This window comes from Tinamus guttatus, unplaced genomic scaffold (assembly GCF_059628265.1).
Source record: "Tinamus guttatus ecotype Peru unplaced genomic scaffold, ASM5962826v1 Tinamus_guttatus_pri_ptg000643l, whole genome shotgun sequence".
In the NCBI taxonomy this organism is placed as follows: Eukaryota; Metazoa; Chordata; class Aves; order Tinamiformes; family Tinamidae; genus Tinamus; species Tinamus guttatus.
Window position 1 is genome coordinate 55,189 of NW_028289177.1, and position 13,931 is coordinate 69,119.

General features: G+C 44.4%; 2 protein-coding genes across 2 annotated transcripts; one reads left to right on the plus strand and one right to left on the minus strand.

Annotated features, from left to right (window-relative positions):
- Positions 1 to 565: 565 nt before the first annotated feature.
- Positions 566 to 3,845, minus strand: MICOS13 (mitochondrial contact site and cristae organizing system subunit 13). Its single transcript, XM_010227528.2, has 4 exons — positions 3,817 to 3,845; positions 2,596 to 2,752; positions 1,817 to 1,868; positions 566 to 784 (listed from the first exon to the last, which is right to left on the minus strand). The coding sequence occupies exons 1-4, from the start codon at positions 3,843 to 3,845 to the stop codon at positions 687 to 689; spliced, it is 336 nt and encodes a 111-aa protein (XP_010225830.1). The 3' UTR covers positions 566 to 686.
- A 1,993-nt stretch (positions 3,846 to 5,838) lies between these two features.
- HSD11B1L (hydroxysteroid 11-beta dehydrogenase 1 like) lies at positions 5,839 to 13,052 on the plus strand. Its single transcript, XM_010227529.2, has 7 exons — positions 5,839 to 5,996; positions 7,153 to 7,283; positions 8,412 to 8,523; positions 9,135 to 9,226; positions 10,270 to 10,363; positions 12,411 to 12,576; positions 12,864 to 13,052. The coding sequence occupies exons 1-7, from the start codon at positions 5,912 to 5,914 to the stop codon at positions 13,048 to 13,050; spliced, it is 867 nt and encodes a 288-aa protein (XP_010225831.1). The 5' UTR covers positions 5,839 to 5,911; the 3' UTR covers positions 13,051 to 13,052.
- Positions 13,053 to 13,931: the final 879 nt, after the last annotated feature.

Consider the following 13,931-nt stretch of genomic DNA (forward strand, 5'->3'; position numbering starts at 1 on the left):
CCACATTGAGCATACACAATTCTAAAAATGGTGATGGTTTGTCACCTAACCACTGACAGAATAGGCAATGGTAAAAGTTTTACTGTAGCTCTCATTAGCATTCTGCATCACAGAATTCTAAAAATGCACTTCTGCAATTTTGCCATTAAAAAGAAGTACTGCAGCAAACACTGGCAATTCCCGTGACACGGTCACAGGCAACTGGAAAGCAGCTTTTATATAAAGAATGTGCTCTTTGTCCAACAGATCACTCCTTCCTCAGGGAGCTTGAAGACAATTGCTTGTCTTCAAAATGCATCTTTTGTTGCTGTCTTTGAATTTTTTAATTCTTTTAGACTTGTTTTGAATTAGACAACATTCACTTTCAAGATGTTCAAGTTGTTCAGAAACAACTGTTCAGATGGCAAATTTGGAAGCTTTAAAAACAGGGTTATGTCATGTATAGTAATATAGTATAAAATCACTTCAGTAAAACTGATCCATAATATCTGTTGAAGTCTCTAATCATTAGAATGGTACAAAAATAATTGTAGCCTGTGAGCTAAAATCAACTTAAATACAAAGGGAAGTTCCAAAGTTTTTTATTGTAGCCCTTGCATGGTTGAGCTGCCCTCTCAAGGGATGGACTATGCAGCATCCTAAAGGCAAGATAGCATGAAGACAGCCATGAACCCTGGAGAATGTGTTCATTTGACAAGTTCCTTCACATACTTCCAGCCTTCCATGGTGTATTCACAGGCCCTGGTGGGAGCTACAGACAAGGCAGACATGACTGTCTGCACTCCTGCAAGGAAAGCACAAGAGTTATCCCAAGAGCATCATTCAAGCCAAATTTAATAATGTTACATCATGAGTCTCTTTAAACTCAGGCTGAAAATCTAGTTTTATTTCAGAAACTTTCAAATACACTGAGGCTTGAACAATCCTTGAATTTTATTGTCTCGATAGACCCTATGCCACAGGAATTCTAACTTCATGACCAGCATAAGGGATAGAGAATTACAAGGTTAAAACAAAGAACTGAAACTTGTCTAAGTTTCTTTTTATTCTTGGCCCTGCCACAGACTCTGTGGATGGTTTTGGACAAGTCACAGTATTTATGGACTGTGTTTCCTCTTACTTACATGACAACTATTTGTTGCACTATAAAAATTCTGAATTTACTAGGCATTTATAACACGCTTTGTCCTTCAAATAGGTTCTCTATAAAGCTAGCAGTGCTAAGAACACTCATCCCTCTGAAAAGATCAGAAGTTGATTTCAGATATACTAATAGTATTAAGAATTTATGCACTCTTTAAACTTAACCTAAAGGTTGAGTGTTCTCAGAAGTGATTTTTTTTTTTTTTTAACCTCTGGTTTCCCCGATTAATATCTGCAATAATGAATTTCCCTATTCGTGCATAAACTGTATTTAGTTCTTATGGGGCCACAGACTCCCAAAATTCAATCTCATGCCAAGGAATAGTGTATGCAAACCTGCCTTGGGGCACAGATAAAGCAAGTTTTGTAGGCAGAAGAAATATCATCTCCTTCAGTTAGGAAAAGCAGACAGGCTTATGGGAACATATTCACCTCCTCCCTTCATAGTTGGAAATCAAGGTATCCAGAAATGAAGTGAACTGCCCAAAGTCACCCAGTGAAGGAATGGCAAATGGGTCATGGGTCCCAGCCCAATGCTCCTCTCACTGGAGTGGAGTATCTACCAGCCCTTCTTCATCATTGAGTTTAGGAGGACAGTATCAAAGAAAGACTTCAGGTTAATATCACTTTTCACCCCTTACTCCATTTCACAATTTACTGAGAAATTATTTACCTTTATTCCAGGAGTTAGAGGGAGAAAAGTCAAATTTTGGAGTGGATGGAAGCTGAAAAGAAACAGAGACAAAAACATAAATTATAACACAATCCACATGACCTTGGAGAAGCCTCTTGAACTCAGATCTCAAAGAGGTGTCTAGCCTCCCTAAGCTCAAAAGAGATCAGATGTGGCTTAAAGTCTCATCTTCATCTTTCCCACAGCATAAGGTGGTGTCAGAGGGTAGTATTCATCCCTTAGGTGCTCCTGAAAAATATCCTCGCAATTACCTAAGCAGTTGTCTGCTTAAAATTGTATATTAGTCCATAATAGTCTGCAGCATGGAAAATAATTTTTAAACCTTTAAAGGCTTCTTCTATTCTGAGTATTTTTAAAACTAAGGATTACTCAAAGATAAGGGACTACTTGGATAATTTGTATTCAGCTTGACTGTAAGGAGCTTGATAAAGTAGTTCTTTAAGGAAGAAAATCTTTTCATTAATTTTTGAAAAGCTTATAGGATATCCTGATAAATTCTTAGAAATACCACTACATAATGACATATCTCTGGATGGGCTTTCTCTTTCTTCTTTCAAACAAGATCTATGACCAATTGCTCTTCGCTATGTTTAAAATTTTATTCTTCCTCCATTTCAATCCTCCTTAAAATATTCCCAGTGTAAACTCCAGATTCAACAGCAAAACTCTTGTCAACATAATTGAAACCAGAATACTTTCCCCATGCTTTCAGAGAATGTGCTTTGTTTGCTAACTATAGTAATCTGCACATTCCTTACCTCCCAGCCAATGTAATTTGTCCATTCTTGAATAGCTGGAGGAAAGGTTTCTTGGGCTTTTTTGAGAGCTTCAGCACCTTGCACCCCACTGCCTAGCAGCCCCTGATCATACACCATGTATACAGCAGCTCCAGCCAGGCTTCCTTTGATGATAAACCTGAAAGAATCAGAAGCAGTACCAGCTCAGCTCGTATTATGTATATAGCTCAGTTCACACTATGTTTATCAGTGTACCTTTCCCAGCAGGTGTAACGCACAAAGAAGCAGCATTTACAGAGCAGTTGGAAGGTCATAAATGTTTTACTGTAATGTCTTATTACTGTCCCCCCCCCAAAAAAAATTAAAAAAATGTAGGAAGATATCTAGCAAGCCTCCCTTTCTTTCTACATCGAATATTTCCTATCAACCCCTCTCAACCATAACCAAGTTCACATATCATCAGTGATACTTTTGAAGAATAAAAAAGTGAAAATATCAAAATATGCCACTTTGAAATGTCTGAAAATCATGACAAAAACTACTACTAAAAAAAAAAAATTTAACTGCGGGTAATAAATCCATGTTTATGATGGTTCTTCTTGCCTAGTTAGTAACTATATAGACTAAATGAGTAACTACTCAGACACCAGACTTGGCAGTCTTTTCTTAAGCTCATTAGACTCCCATTAACATCTGGCCATGCCAGTTCCTGCACCGCTTATGCTTTAAAGGGTTCCCCACAGCATGTACAATGTGAAAAGACCAGCAGCAACTTGATAAATGGAAGAGAATACTTGACCCTTCTTTATTTTGTCACTCTAAATAAGGGAACATTTTTCAAAAAAATCACAGGGAAGAGTGTTTCCACACCCGGCAAACAAGAACTTGCCAAAGCACACAGCATGTAGCAGCTACAGCCCCTGAGAAAAGGCAAATGCATAATTAGACCCACACCTTCACAGAATCTGGGGGATTTCTCTGTTCAAAGAGTCCTGCTCGCTCCCTCCCGCTGCACCCCCCCACCAACGGGAGGAGCCGCGAGCGCAAGGGCATCCCGGCCGGCGCTGCGACCCTTCCCGGGAGATCTGCTGCGTCTAGGCCCGCAGGAAGAGCCTCCGGGCCCCGGCCAGGCCTTTGGGTGCGCAGGGGCAGAGAGCGCAGTGCGCGGCCGGACCAACCGCGACGGCGGCCCCCTTGGCCGGGCGGCGGCGGGGACGACGCGGCGGCCGCGCGGGGACTCACTTGACAGCGGGAAGGAGCCTGGCGGCCATAACTCCGCCAAGGGCAGCGCGCCGCCGCGCAGTATGCCGGGAGATGGCCGCGTGGCCAGGCGAGCCCTGTTACCGAGAGCCCGGGACAACCGCGGGGTGGCGGGGCCCGAAGCAGAGGTCGCGGGAGGCCCGATGGCGCCCACCCTCGCCCTGCCTCCTCTGGCTGGCAGAGAAGGCGCCTCCCCTCGGCAGATGTCATGGTGGCGGAGGCGGGGCCCGTGCTGTGGCAATTGCAGCGCTCAAAGCGAAACGGCGCGCGGGGCTCGCGGTTCCCTGTAACTGCTCGTCGGGAGCCGCCGCGCGGTTCCACCGCGCGTCCCGGGAAAGGGGGGAATCGGGCGTGAGGCGCGTGCGTCCCAGCGTGCGGGTAGATGGGGCCCCGCGCTGTGTTTAGTGCCCGCCCAGCGACCGCATTTTAGAGCGAGTTCGCTTTCCTGGGCGCGGGGCTGGTGGGTCAGGAGCGGGACCCGGGCTGCAGCGGCCTCCTGCCTCCTCCCGGGGAGCGGCAGCTCCTGGTAAGTTGGTGTCGCCAGAGCTGCGGAGGTCCCGCCTAGGCAGCCGCACCTCGAAACAAGGACCTCGCTGCAAAGTCCAAAGGCTCCACTTCCCCCGCGTGAATTTTAGTCGTCACATTGAACAATGTGTAAGGTAAGAGGAAAACAAGATGAATATTCAGCACTAATTTTCATTTCTCTTTTTTTTTTCCCAAGATTGTTGATCAGATCTTTTATTATTATTTCCCTGTGTCTGCTAGAGTTTTACACAGAACAGAGGAAAGGGCATGCTAGTTTTAAATATGTTTGCAAAGCTGTGGAAGTAGGTGAAATGAGTTTAGCAGAACTCCTGAAAACTTTTTGAAATTTGTCATGTGTTCACTGTTTCTAACTGCTCTGCCTGCGAAAGAATTTCTAAAGCTAGAAAAAGAACTCAGAAAATATAGAGAAATCGTATTGGCTAGTGATGCTCAGCTTGGTAAATGAAAGTTGTTAGTATTTATTAAATTCTAATGATAACTTAAGTTTTGAATTATCCTTCTGCAGGACAAGTTCGAAAGAGAGAGAAATACAGAAACAAATCCCACAGCTTTTTGCCCTGCCTTGTGTGTTTTACATATGGCTGGCATGCTGGGGTGCCTAAGCATGGAAAAGAACATGTAAATGTAAGTTGTCTGTGTGCTTTTGGTTCTGTGCCTTTTTTTTTTTTTTTTTTTCCTATGGACAGCTGCAGATGTTTTAGGGTGTTGGGAGAAAAAGATACTTGTTTAATTAATTTTGCATTTCAGACTTGATGCCTTTTGTTGCCAAATATGTGTGTAAGAATATAAAATAGAATGCAGCAGTACAAACTGCAGAAGACATTTACTGTAATATAAGACTTTCAACTCAGGGTTTAAACAAGGAATCTGTGCTGACTCCACAAGTTTTTCTGGATTGTTCCAATAGGGACAGACATTTTAAAAATAATTTCCTTTGCCCAGTTCTTTTAGGACAGACAGGCAGAAGAGTCACCCCAAAGCAAATGAATGGCTGGGAAAAAATAGTAGCAGAGAAGGCAGGGAGATGGATGATTTCCTGAAGATCCTTCCAGACTTGTTTTTCTGCCACCCCTGCTCCTATCTTCCCTTATGACAGCAGTCTTCGTTGCCTGCAGTCCGGCCACTTCGCTGTTTCCAGGGTTACTTCCTCTGAAAAGGGAGTTCATTGCCTGGCATAGCCACAGCCTAACCTTGTTAGATGAATGTGAACGGTTTGCCGGACTGTGGTGCTGCCTTTGTTTAATAGGGAAAAGCAACTACTTTGTAGCTCTTTGTCAAAGGATTAAGAGTTCATGTGCTTCCCTCTCTCCATTCTTGCCTAAGATGACTTTATCCCTCAGTGGAGAGATTTTTCAGACAGAGCCTCTTGGCTCTCTGATTCTACTCAGCATCTCGGATATATGGAGGGTAGAAAATGACTTTACTTACCTCATGCAGGTTGGATTGCAGCACCAGAAGAGGAGATTACAGCGTTTTGGCTGAGGTGCTCAGCTTCAAGACTCTATTCTTTTTCTTCACAACTTTGAGGGATATGAAGGCAGTTGGAAAAGTCCTTTGTGCTACAGGAGTCATAGTTGGGCTCCTGGCTTTCTTCTGGAAAGACGCTTTTGATCCAGGTAGGCTTACCAGGTGAAGCTAGAATGTAAGTCATGTAAGAGAAGAGGTTGAATTTCAAAACACTGACTAGTCTTATTGTTTCTTGTGGTCTTAACAGAGTTTATTGGCTCCCAAGCGCTCTGTTGCTCCCAAGACCAGAGAGGGTTTGAAAGAATGACAGAATGACCTAACAGCATTTACAAAGGAATCTGCTATGTAGGGGAAAAAAAAAAAGGCATGTATTTTGCCACTGCCTTCCTGTTTTTTGCTTTGATAGCAAGCCTGATGGGAGCAGAGGCCATCCCTTGATGTGTTCAGTGCTCAGCACAAAAAGCACTGCAAACTGATGATAAAGAACAGATAAATTATAAGCAGAAGGCAGGAGGCCTAGAGCCTGCCTATGTTCTGAATCTTTCTATAACCAATGAAAACTGACGTAATCCTTGAAAGATATTGATCTAGGAACCCAAATAAAGAGCATGTGACTGGGTTGTGTTACATAAATATGTTGTCATTCTTTGGCAATAATAGGTATTATATTCAAATAGAGGCATTATACCAAAGACAAAAAGATGCGGTAATAAAACAATACTGTTCTCGGACAGTTGGGCCTGGAAGAGTGTTTCATGATAACTGATCCATGCCAGTCACAGGCTTTCATCTAATTCCCACCTTCATGGAAGAATATTGAGCTGAGGAGGAGGGATTAGCTATTTTAATGCACTGGACTGTTTGATTTCCAGCATGCCGACTGCTGTGTGAGCAGAGAGGGTCAGACTGATCCTCCCACCCCATGGCTGAATTGTGAACTTGAAGTTGACAGAATGGAAATGACTGCTTGCTGCATGATAGAGGGGACAGGTCCTAACAGACTGCTCTGTGCCCGGATTTGTCAGACTAGCCCATTTCTCCTGTGACCTGGGCCAAAACAGATTGCTATGGCTGACTATCTGAAATGAGGTAGCAGCCATATCAATGAGGAGGCTAGAATGAGGAATCATTATTAATCTCATGGCTTATTTAGGTCAATCCTACCTCTTCACTGGTTCTGAAGAAGCATCAAAACTAGCAAAGACTTACACTATTTTACTTTAGAGCCCTGCTGGTAGCTAAAGGCAGCTTTTCACTTGTTTTGCCTGTTTTTTTTTTTTTTTTCTTCTCTTTCTCATTAATAAGAGAGCTTGTCTGGAGCCCGTGTTCTCCTCACTGGAGCCAGTGCTGGAATAGGGGAGCAGATGGCATATCATTATGCCAGCTTTGGTGCGGAAATTGTCCTGACTGCTAGGAGGGAAGCTGTGCTGCAGAAGGTAAGAGCTGCCTTGTATGAAGGAAGACATAAAGGATTTGGGCCTTTAAAGAGAAAGAGTGGTTGAGGGAAAAGGAAGGTGGTGGAGTAATATGTTTGCCAAACAGCTGAGTTATTTTTGACTGTAAGAACTGCTTTCTGAAGAAAGTGGGAACATGCCAGCAGCATGTTTTAAGCCCGACTTGCTGTCAGTGTTGTGTGTAGCCATTCTCCTCTACAACTGATCTCCATTCTGCTCTACACCCATCTCCTGAGCGGACCGCTTTGTCTGTGTTACATACACTGGTGCCATTTGCAATATCCCTCTGTTTTACCAGAAGGAAAGAACACTACGGACTGTGGAGGTACAGCCAAGAAGGGTGCTTGACCTGTAGAGGAAGAGGGGCATACAGTGCCTGAGCTACAATTTCTGTGAGATATTATGTCACTTTCCAGAGTCCAAACAAATCTATTCACAGTCTTTTCTTAAAGACTTCAGGCTTTCTGCAAGTCAGAAATTTTACCAGCTTGAATTGATCAGGCTCCCTTTGTCTGTAGTGTAAAAAATAGAGCAATATTTAGAGAAGGTACCTCTTAAATTGTGGGGAGAGATTACTTTTAGGGACTGTTCGGCAGTTGGAAGTGGTACAAAAGGAGGGATTTAGGGTTAGTGAGTGTAAGGATATTTCCTAAGAATATTTCAGCAAACAGCTAAACTGCATAAGAGCTAACTGCATAACATTACCTGGCACTTTCACATACTCATATATTTTAGAAAAAATATATATATAAATCATAACCCCAGTTCCAGAAGAATTCTCCTGGAGAAGGAAAAAAAAAGCCTTTTTTATGGTGAACTCTAATCCTTTTCCAAAGTAGTTTGAGTCTGTGTTTTGCCAATAATTACCTTAAGTTAGCTCATCTGGTTAAACAAATAGAGGTAGATTTGAAATAAGAGTGTGTATCTGTTCAGAACTGACTCTTGTTAGCTTAAACAGCAAACAACATCAACAACAGCAGCAAAAAAACATACTCAGCAAAACAGGGCCTTATCGTGCCTTTATTCCTCTTCTCTTCCCCCCACTCCATGTAGTTTAATCTTTGTGGGTTTTTTTTTTTTTATGTTTGGTTGTTGGTTGCTTTTCTAAAGGTGATGAAGAAGTGCCTGAAGCTTGGAGCAAAGAAAGTTTTTTATATCACTGCAGATATGTCTTCCTCTTCAGAGCCTGAAAAGGTGGTCCATTTTGCTGTCCAAAAACTGGGTAAGCTGAAGAAAAGTGTCAGGTGCTGAAAAGAGAGAAAAAAAATTGCTGGTTATTCCAGTTATATTGTATATTAGGCAACATTTTTGATTAGACTCAATATCCTCTTGTCCATTATGTCAGTGACTGAATTACTTCTTTATGTTCTTGGTATTCCTGACCTTGGAATTGTAAGAAACTGTGTGCCTGTGTGCTGGAGTACTGGTGATCTGCCAGTCTAGGAGCCATCAAACATGCATTATTTTAACTACTCTTCTGGCATTTCCACACACGCACATTGCCATACCAATCTTGGGTTTTTTGTTTGTTTGTTTGTTTTCCTGTTGCAAATCTGTACACCCATAGGATTTAATATAGATTGTACCATCAGCACTATGTGCCCTGTCTGCATTATCTTGAAATATCATTTTGGAGAGCTGCTGTCGGGAAGAAGCAGACTTTCTTCTATTTCTACTCTTGAGAAGTAGGCAGAGCTGCTCTCAGCTAAACATATTTCATGCTTCTTGATGGTAAAGCACTTTCCAGCCTTTCGAGGGAAGGACTGGTTGTTTCAGCCAGTAACCGTTTAGAGGATGGCATCTTTTTTTGACAGCTTTTTCTCCTGTCCACAGGGGGACTGGATTACTTGGTGCTGAACCACATTGGCATGACCCCTTTCCAGATGTGGGATGGAGATGTGGAACATACTCGCTGGCTCATGCAGGTAAGGCTTCCGAGCAGAGAGAGCCTGCATGGTATGGGGTGGGTCTGGCCTCTTCTGGGGCAGCTTCGGAAGACTTAAGGGCAAAATGAAGCCTACAGCAATGGTGGAGACTGAGTGTTTTATTTCACTCATGTTACAAGTAAAATGGGTTATAGGCTTTGTTACTGGACTAGGTGCCTTGTTCAGGTATGTTGGTGTATATGTGTGCAGAGGAATGTCTGGGAAGAACTTCTTCTTGCTGCCCATTTTACCTCCCGGTTGCCTGGTACTTTCAGGGATTAGTAGAATAATCCTGCCCCGTGGGATTATTCTACTTGTGGCAGTTTGTGCTATATGTGGCAGGTTGCGCTATATGTGTTTAGTTCAGAAAGGGCAATAGGCCTTAAACACCTCCCACCAATCTATGGCAGATGCACATCATTGCAGAACACAATAAAAACCCCATTTTTTGAAATGGTGTTTGCTCCTGAGGTTCTGTTTACAGGCATGGTATTTTACTGTAGATCACTTTGGTGTCATGTTTTCAAAGCACTGAGACAGAGATATTTTCCTGATTATTTGCCTAATCAGATTAGGTGAACCTTATTAGTTCCACTTCATGTTGGAAAGTCCGTTTGCTAGAGAACCAGAGATCACAGGTAAAAAAAGTCCTGTAAGTCACAGAACAGTCAAGCTCAAAAGAGAGCCTCACAGTCAAAAGAAACTTAGAAGGGGAGTAAATCAAGATAGTGCTGCTATCCTTATTGCAGAATAGGTGTTGCAGGGTATAAAATAGCATATAGAGAAACAAGAGACAATTGTTCCTTGCTACCTATATGGAGTCAAGAAATCTGCATGGTAACGTTTAGGAATAACTTTAGCTGTGACTCTTCTCAGTGCAATGTTCCATATCTCCAGAGATATCATCTTTTCCTCTTTATGTTTAAAAAAGCAAGTCCAAGCTATGCTCCTTTGCATTTCTAACTACTGTATAGGCTTTCTGGCTCATGCTGACCTTCTTTCCAAACTCTCCTGCTCATTCTATGATTCTTTTGTTGTTTCAGGTGAATTTTTTTAGTTATGTGGCCCTAGCAACAGCAGCCCTTCCCACGTTGGAGGAGAATAAAGGCTCTCTGATAGTTGTTTCTTCCCTTACAGGTTAGTGTTTATAACTGGTGGAAGTGTGGTATTGTGGAAATCATGGCTTTACAGCACACCGTGTTTTTGTGTCCTTGAACACATTTTCAAGTGTACTTTTTATAGCAGTGAGCAGGATGTGGTCTGGCTTTCTAGAAGATCTTTTCTAAGTTGCATCATTTTGCATTCCCTTGGAAATTTGCTCTTTGCTTGTGAAGTGGCCAGATCTCCTTGCTTGACTCCCAACCCTCACACCCAGGCTCTTCCCACAGCTTTGAGACCTTTCTTCCACTCTCTAAAGGCAGACTTTGGCCAGCTGGAATAGCTGCACATAACTGTCTGCTGTGTGAGATGGAAAAGCAGGAGAAGGGCTTCAGGGTTCACTCAGGGGAGCACTGCATGAAAGCTTAGAATCATAGAATCATAGAATGCTTAGGGTTGGAAGGGACCTCTAGAGATCATCTAGGCCAACCCCCCTGCACACGCAGGGTCACCCAGAGCACGTGGCACAGGACTGCGTCCAAGCGGGTTTTGAAGATCTCCAGAGAAGGAGACTCCACAACCTCTCTGGGCAGCCTGTTCCAGTGCTCTGTCACCCTCACTGTTAAGAATTTTTTCCTTAAGTTCCTATGGAATTTTTGGTGCTTCAGTTTCCGGCCATTTCCTCTAGTCCTATCAGTGGCCACCACTGAAAAGAGACCAGCACTGTCCTCTGTACTCCCTCCCTTGAGGTACTTCTAGACACTGCTCAGGTCCCCTCTCAGCCTTCTCTTCTCCAGGCTGAACAGGCCCAGCTCCCTCAGCCTCTCCTCATAGGGCAGATGTTCCAGGCCCCTGATCATCCTTGTGGCCCTGCGCTGGACTCTCTCCAGCAGCTCCACATCCCTCTTGTACTGTGGAGCCCAGAACTGGACACAATACTCCAGATGCGGCCTCACCAGGGCTGAGTAGAGGGGCAGGATCACCTCCCTCGACCTACTGGAGACGCGCTTCTTAATGCAGCCCAGGATCCCATTGGCCTTCTTGGCCACGAGGGCACACTGCTGCCTCATGGTCAACTTATCATCCACCATGACACCCAGGTCTTTCTCTGCAGAGCTGCTCTCCACAAGGTCAGTCCCCAGCCTGTACTGGTGTCTGGGGTTATTCCTCCCCAGGTGCAGGACCTTGCACTTGGCCTTGTTGACTTGCATGAGGTTTTTCACCGCCCAGTTGTCCAGTCTGTCCAGGTCCCTCCGGATGGCAGCGCAGCCCTCTGGGGTATCGGCTACTCCTCCCAGTTTGGTATCATCAGCAAACTTGCTGAGGGAGCACTCTGTGCCTTCATCCAGGTCATTGATGAATAAATTGAACAGGACTGGACCAAGGACTGACCCCTGGGGGACCCCGCTAGCTACAGGCCTCCAACTAGACTCTGCACCGCTGATCACCACTCTCTGGGCCCTGCCATCCAGCCAGTTCCTAATCCATCTCACTGTCCACTCATCTACCCCACACTTCTGGAGCTTGCCCAGGAGGATGTTGTGAGGGACGGTGTCAAAAGCCTTGGTGAAGTCAAGATAGACGACATCCACCGCTCTCCCCTCGTCTATCCAGGCGTACTATACCAGCATACCAGCTTGTACTATAATCCTTTTCTACCTCGTGACCTAATGTGTTTTGGGGATGGAACTGCCATTGGACTGGTGCATCCCCACATGGCCTATTGCATGTGGTGGCACCTGACAGAGGTGGGGAAGGTAATGGGTATGTCATCACACTGTTTTTTTTGAGGGTTGTGGGTTTTTGTTGTTGTTGTTGTTGTTTTATTTTGTTTTCAGCTCAGCAAGTGACCTGGATACTGTATAAACTAAAGGATGTTTCTTCCCCTTACCCACATTTGTGGCTGTTTTCCTGGCATATGCTCACATAAGGTGGTGTCATTTTCAGAAATGCCTGAGAGTGAATGGAAATAGAGGGAAATGATGTAGCATGGCAAAGCCTCCATTTTGCCTAGATTCTTCCTTCATGACACCATTTCCTTATAGCTACTTCCTAGTGTTTCCCCTTCTCTCCTTTCCTTTTCCAGGCAAAATTCCTACTCCTTTCACCACTTCTTATTCTGCCACTAAGTTTGCACTGGATGGATTCTTCGGCTCTCTGCGCCATGAACTTGTCATGCAGAAGAAAAACATCTTCATCACACTCTGCATCCTGGGCTTGGTTGACACTGACATGGCATTAGAGAAGACCAGGTATGTATTTGGAGGAGGATGCAGGTTTCTGGGAAGGAGTGTGTCTGCAGGAGCTTATCTCTTCGAGAGTGTGCAAAGAAATGCACCACAACTCTGTTTAAGATAGTGTGGTCATCTAAGTGTGCAAGCAAATGAACATGGAAAGTGCATTTGCTTGGGTAGATCGTGAGGGTTGTGCATGTCTTCCAGCTCTGTGTGAAATATGAGCATACAGAACCCAGCCTGCATAGTTAAGACCACAACAAGTATTGGCTGACTTGAGTCATCCTCTGTTGGTTTCCTTCCAGGGGCAAAGTGTACCTAGCTGCCTCCCCTGCTGCTGAAGCTGCACTTGCCATCATCCGAGGGGGTGCCACGCGGGTGCAGGAGGCTTTCTATCCCTGGTGGCTGGAGTACGTGTGCCACTTCCGGGACTGGTTCCCCAGCCACCGGGACCAGGTTTTACGGAGTTACTATAACTACAGCAGTCCCTGAAGGAGACCTGGTCTGCTCCCTCTCTGCCAACTACAGTCCTGCCTCTCCTACGGTGCATCACTTTCGGTCTTCCATGTCAACAGGAGTAAGGCAGTAGGCAGTGAAAAAGTAGCCTTAGCCATCTTCATAAGAGTTTCCCTGGGCTTGCTCTTATCCCTCTTGACACGTGCATGCCCACACATACATGTATACACTCTCACTTTTCAGCTTCCCCAGCCCCAGGATTAATTTTTGAAGTTTCTCATTGTGGAAAAAGATGAGCAGTGGCAGGATGAAAGAAAGGGAATTAAAACTAAAGGTGTGGAGAAAAGTCACAGGGAAGAGGGACAGAGAGCATGTATGCAACATTGCTCCCTGTGTACACAGGCAACTGAGGCACATTCTCTGCTCTTTCTGCCTTGGGTCCTCCTGCATCCCAGCTGCTTGTATCACAGTCCTAAATTAGCTCCCAGCTTTTGTGGAATGTGTTTTGGGGAGGTGTGAGCTCAGCAGTTGGGGTGTGAAGAAACTAAAAAGTTCAAGTCAGGATTCCTATAAAGGGATAAGTTCTGTCTCTCTAATTATCTGTAAAGCAAGGTCTAGCACTGCTGACAGGCTCAAGTTAGAGCTGCAGCCTCATTTGACTTCATGTTGATTGGCTGCATGTCTCTAGTTGTCCATTCCCATTGCCCTGCAAATGGAAGGCTGCCAAGCATTAATTGTTGGACTCCTGTATCTAGGGAGCTCTCCATCTCAGAGAGCAACTTGCCTAAATTAAGGTATCTATCCACACATATATATGCTTGTGCATGTGCACACACGCACAGACATACATTCTTCACACAGTGTGTGTTGCATTCCCTGTACCTGCACTGTAACTTACACTCCCTCTCCATGCAGCA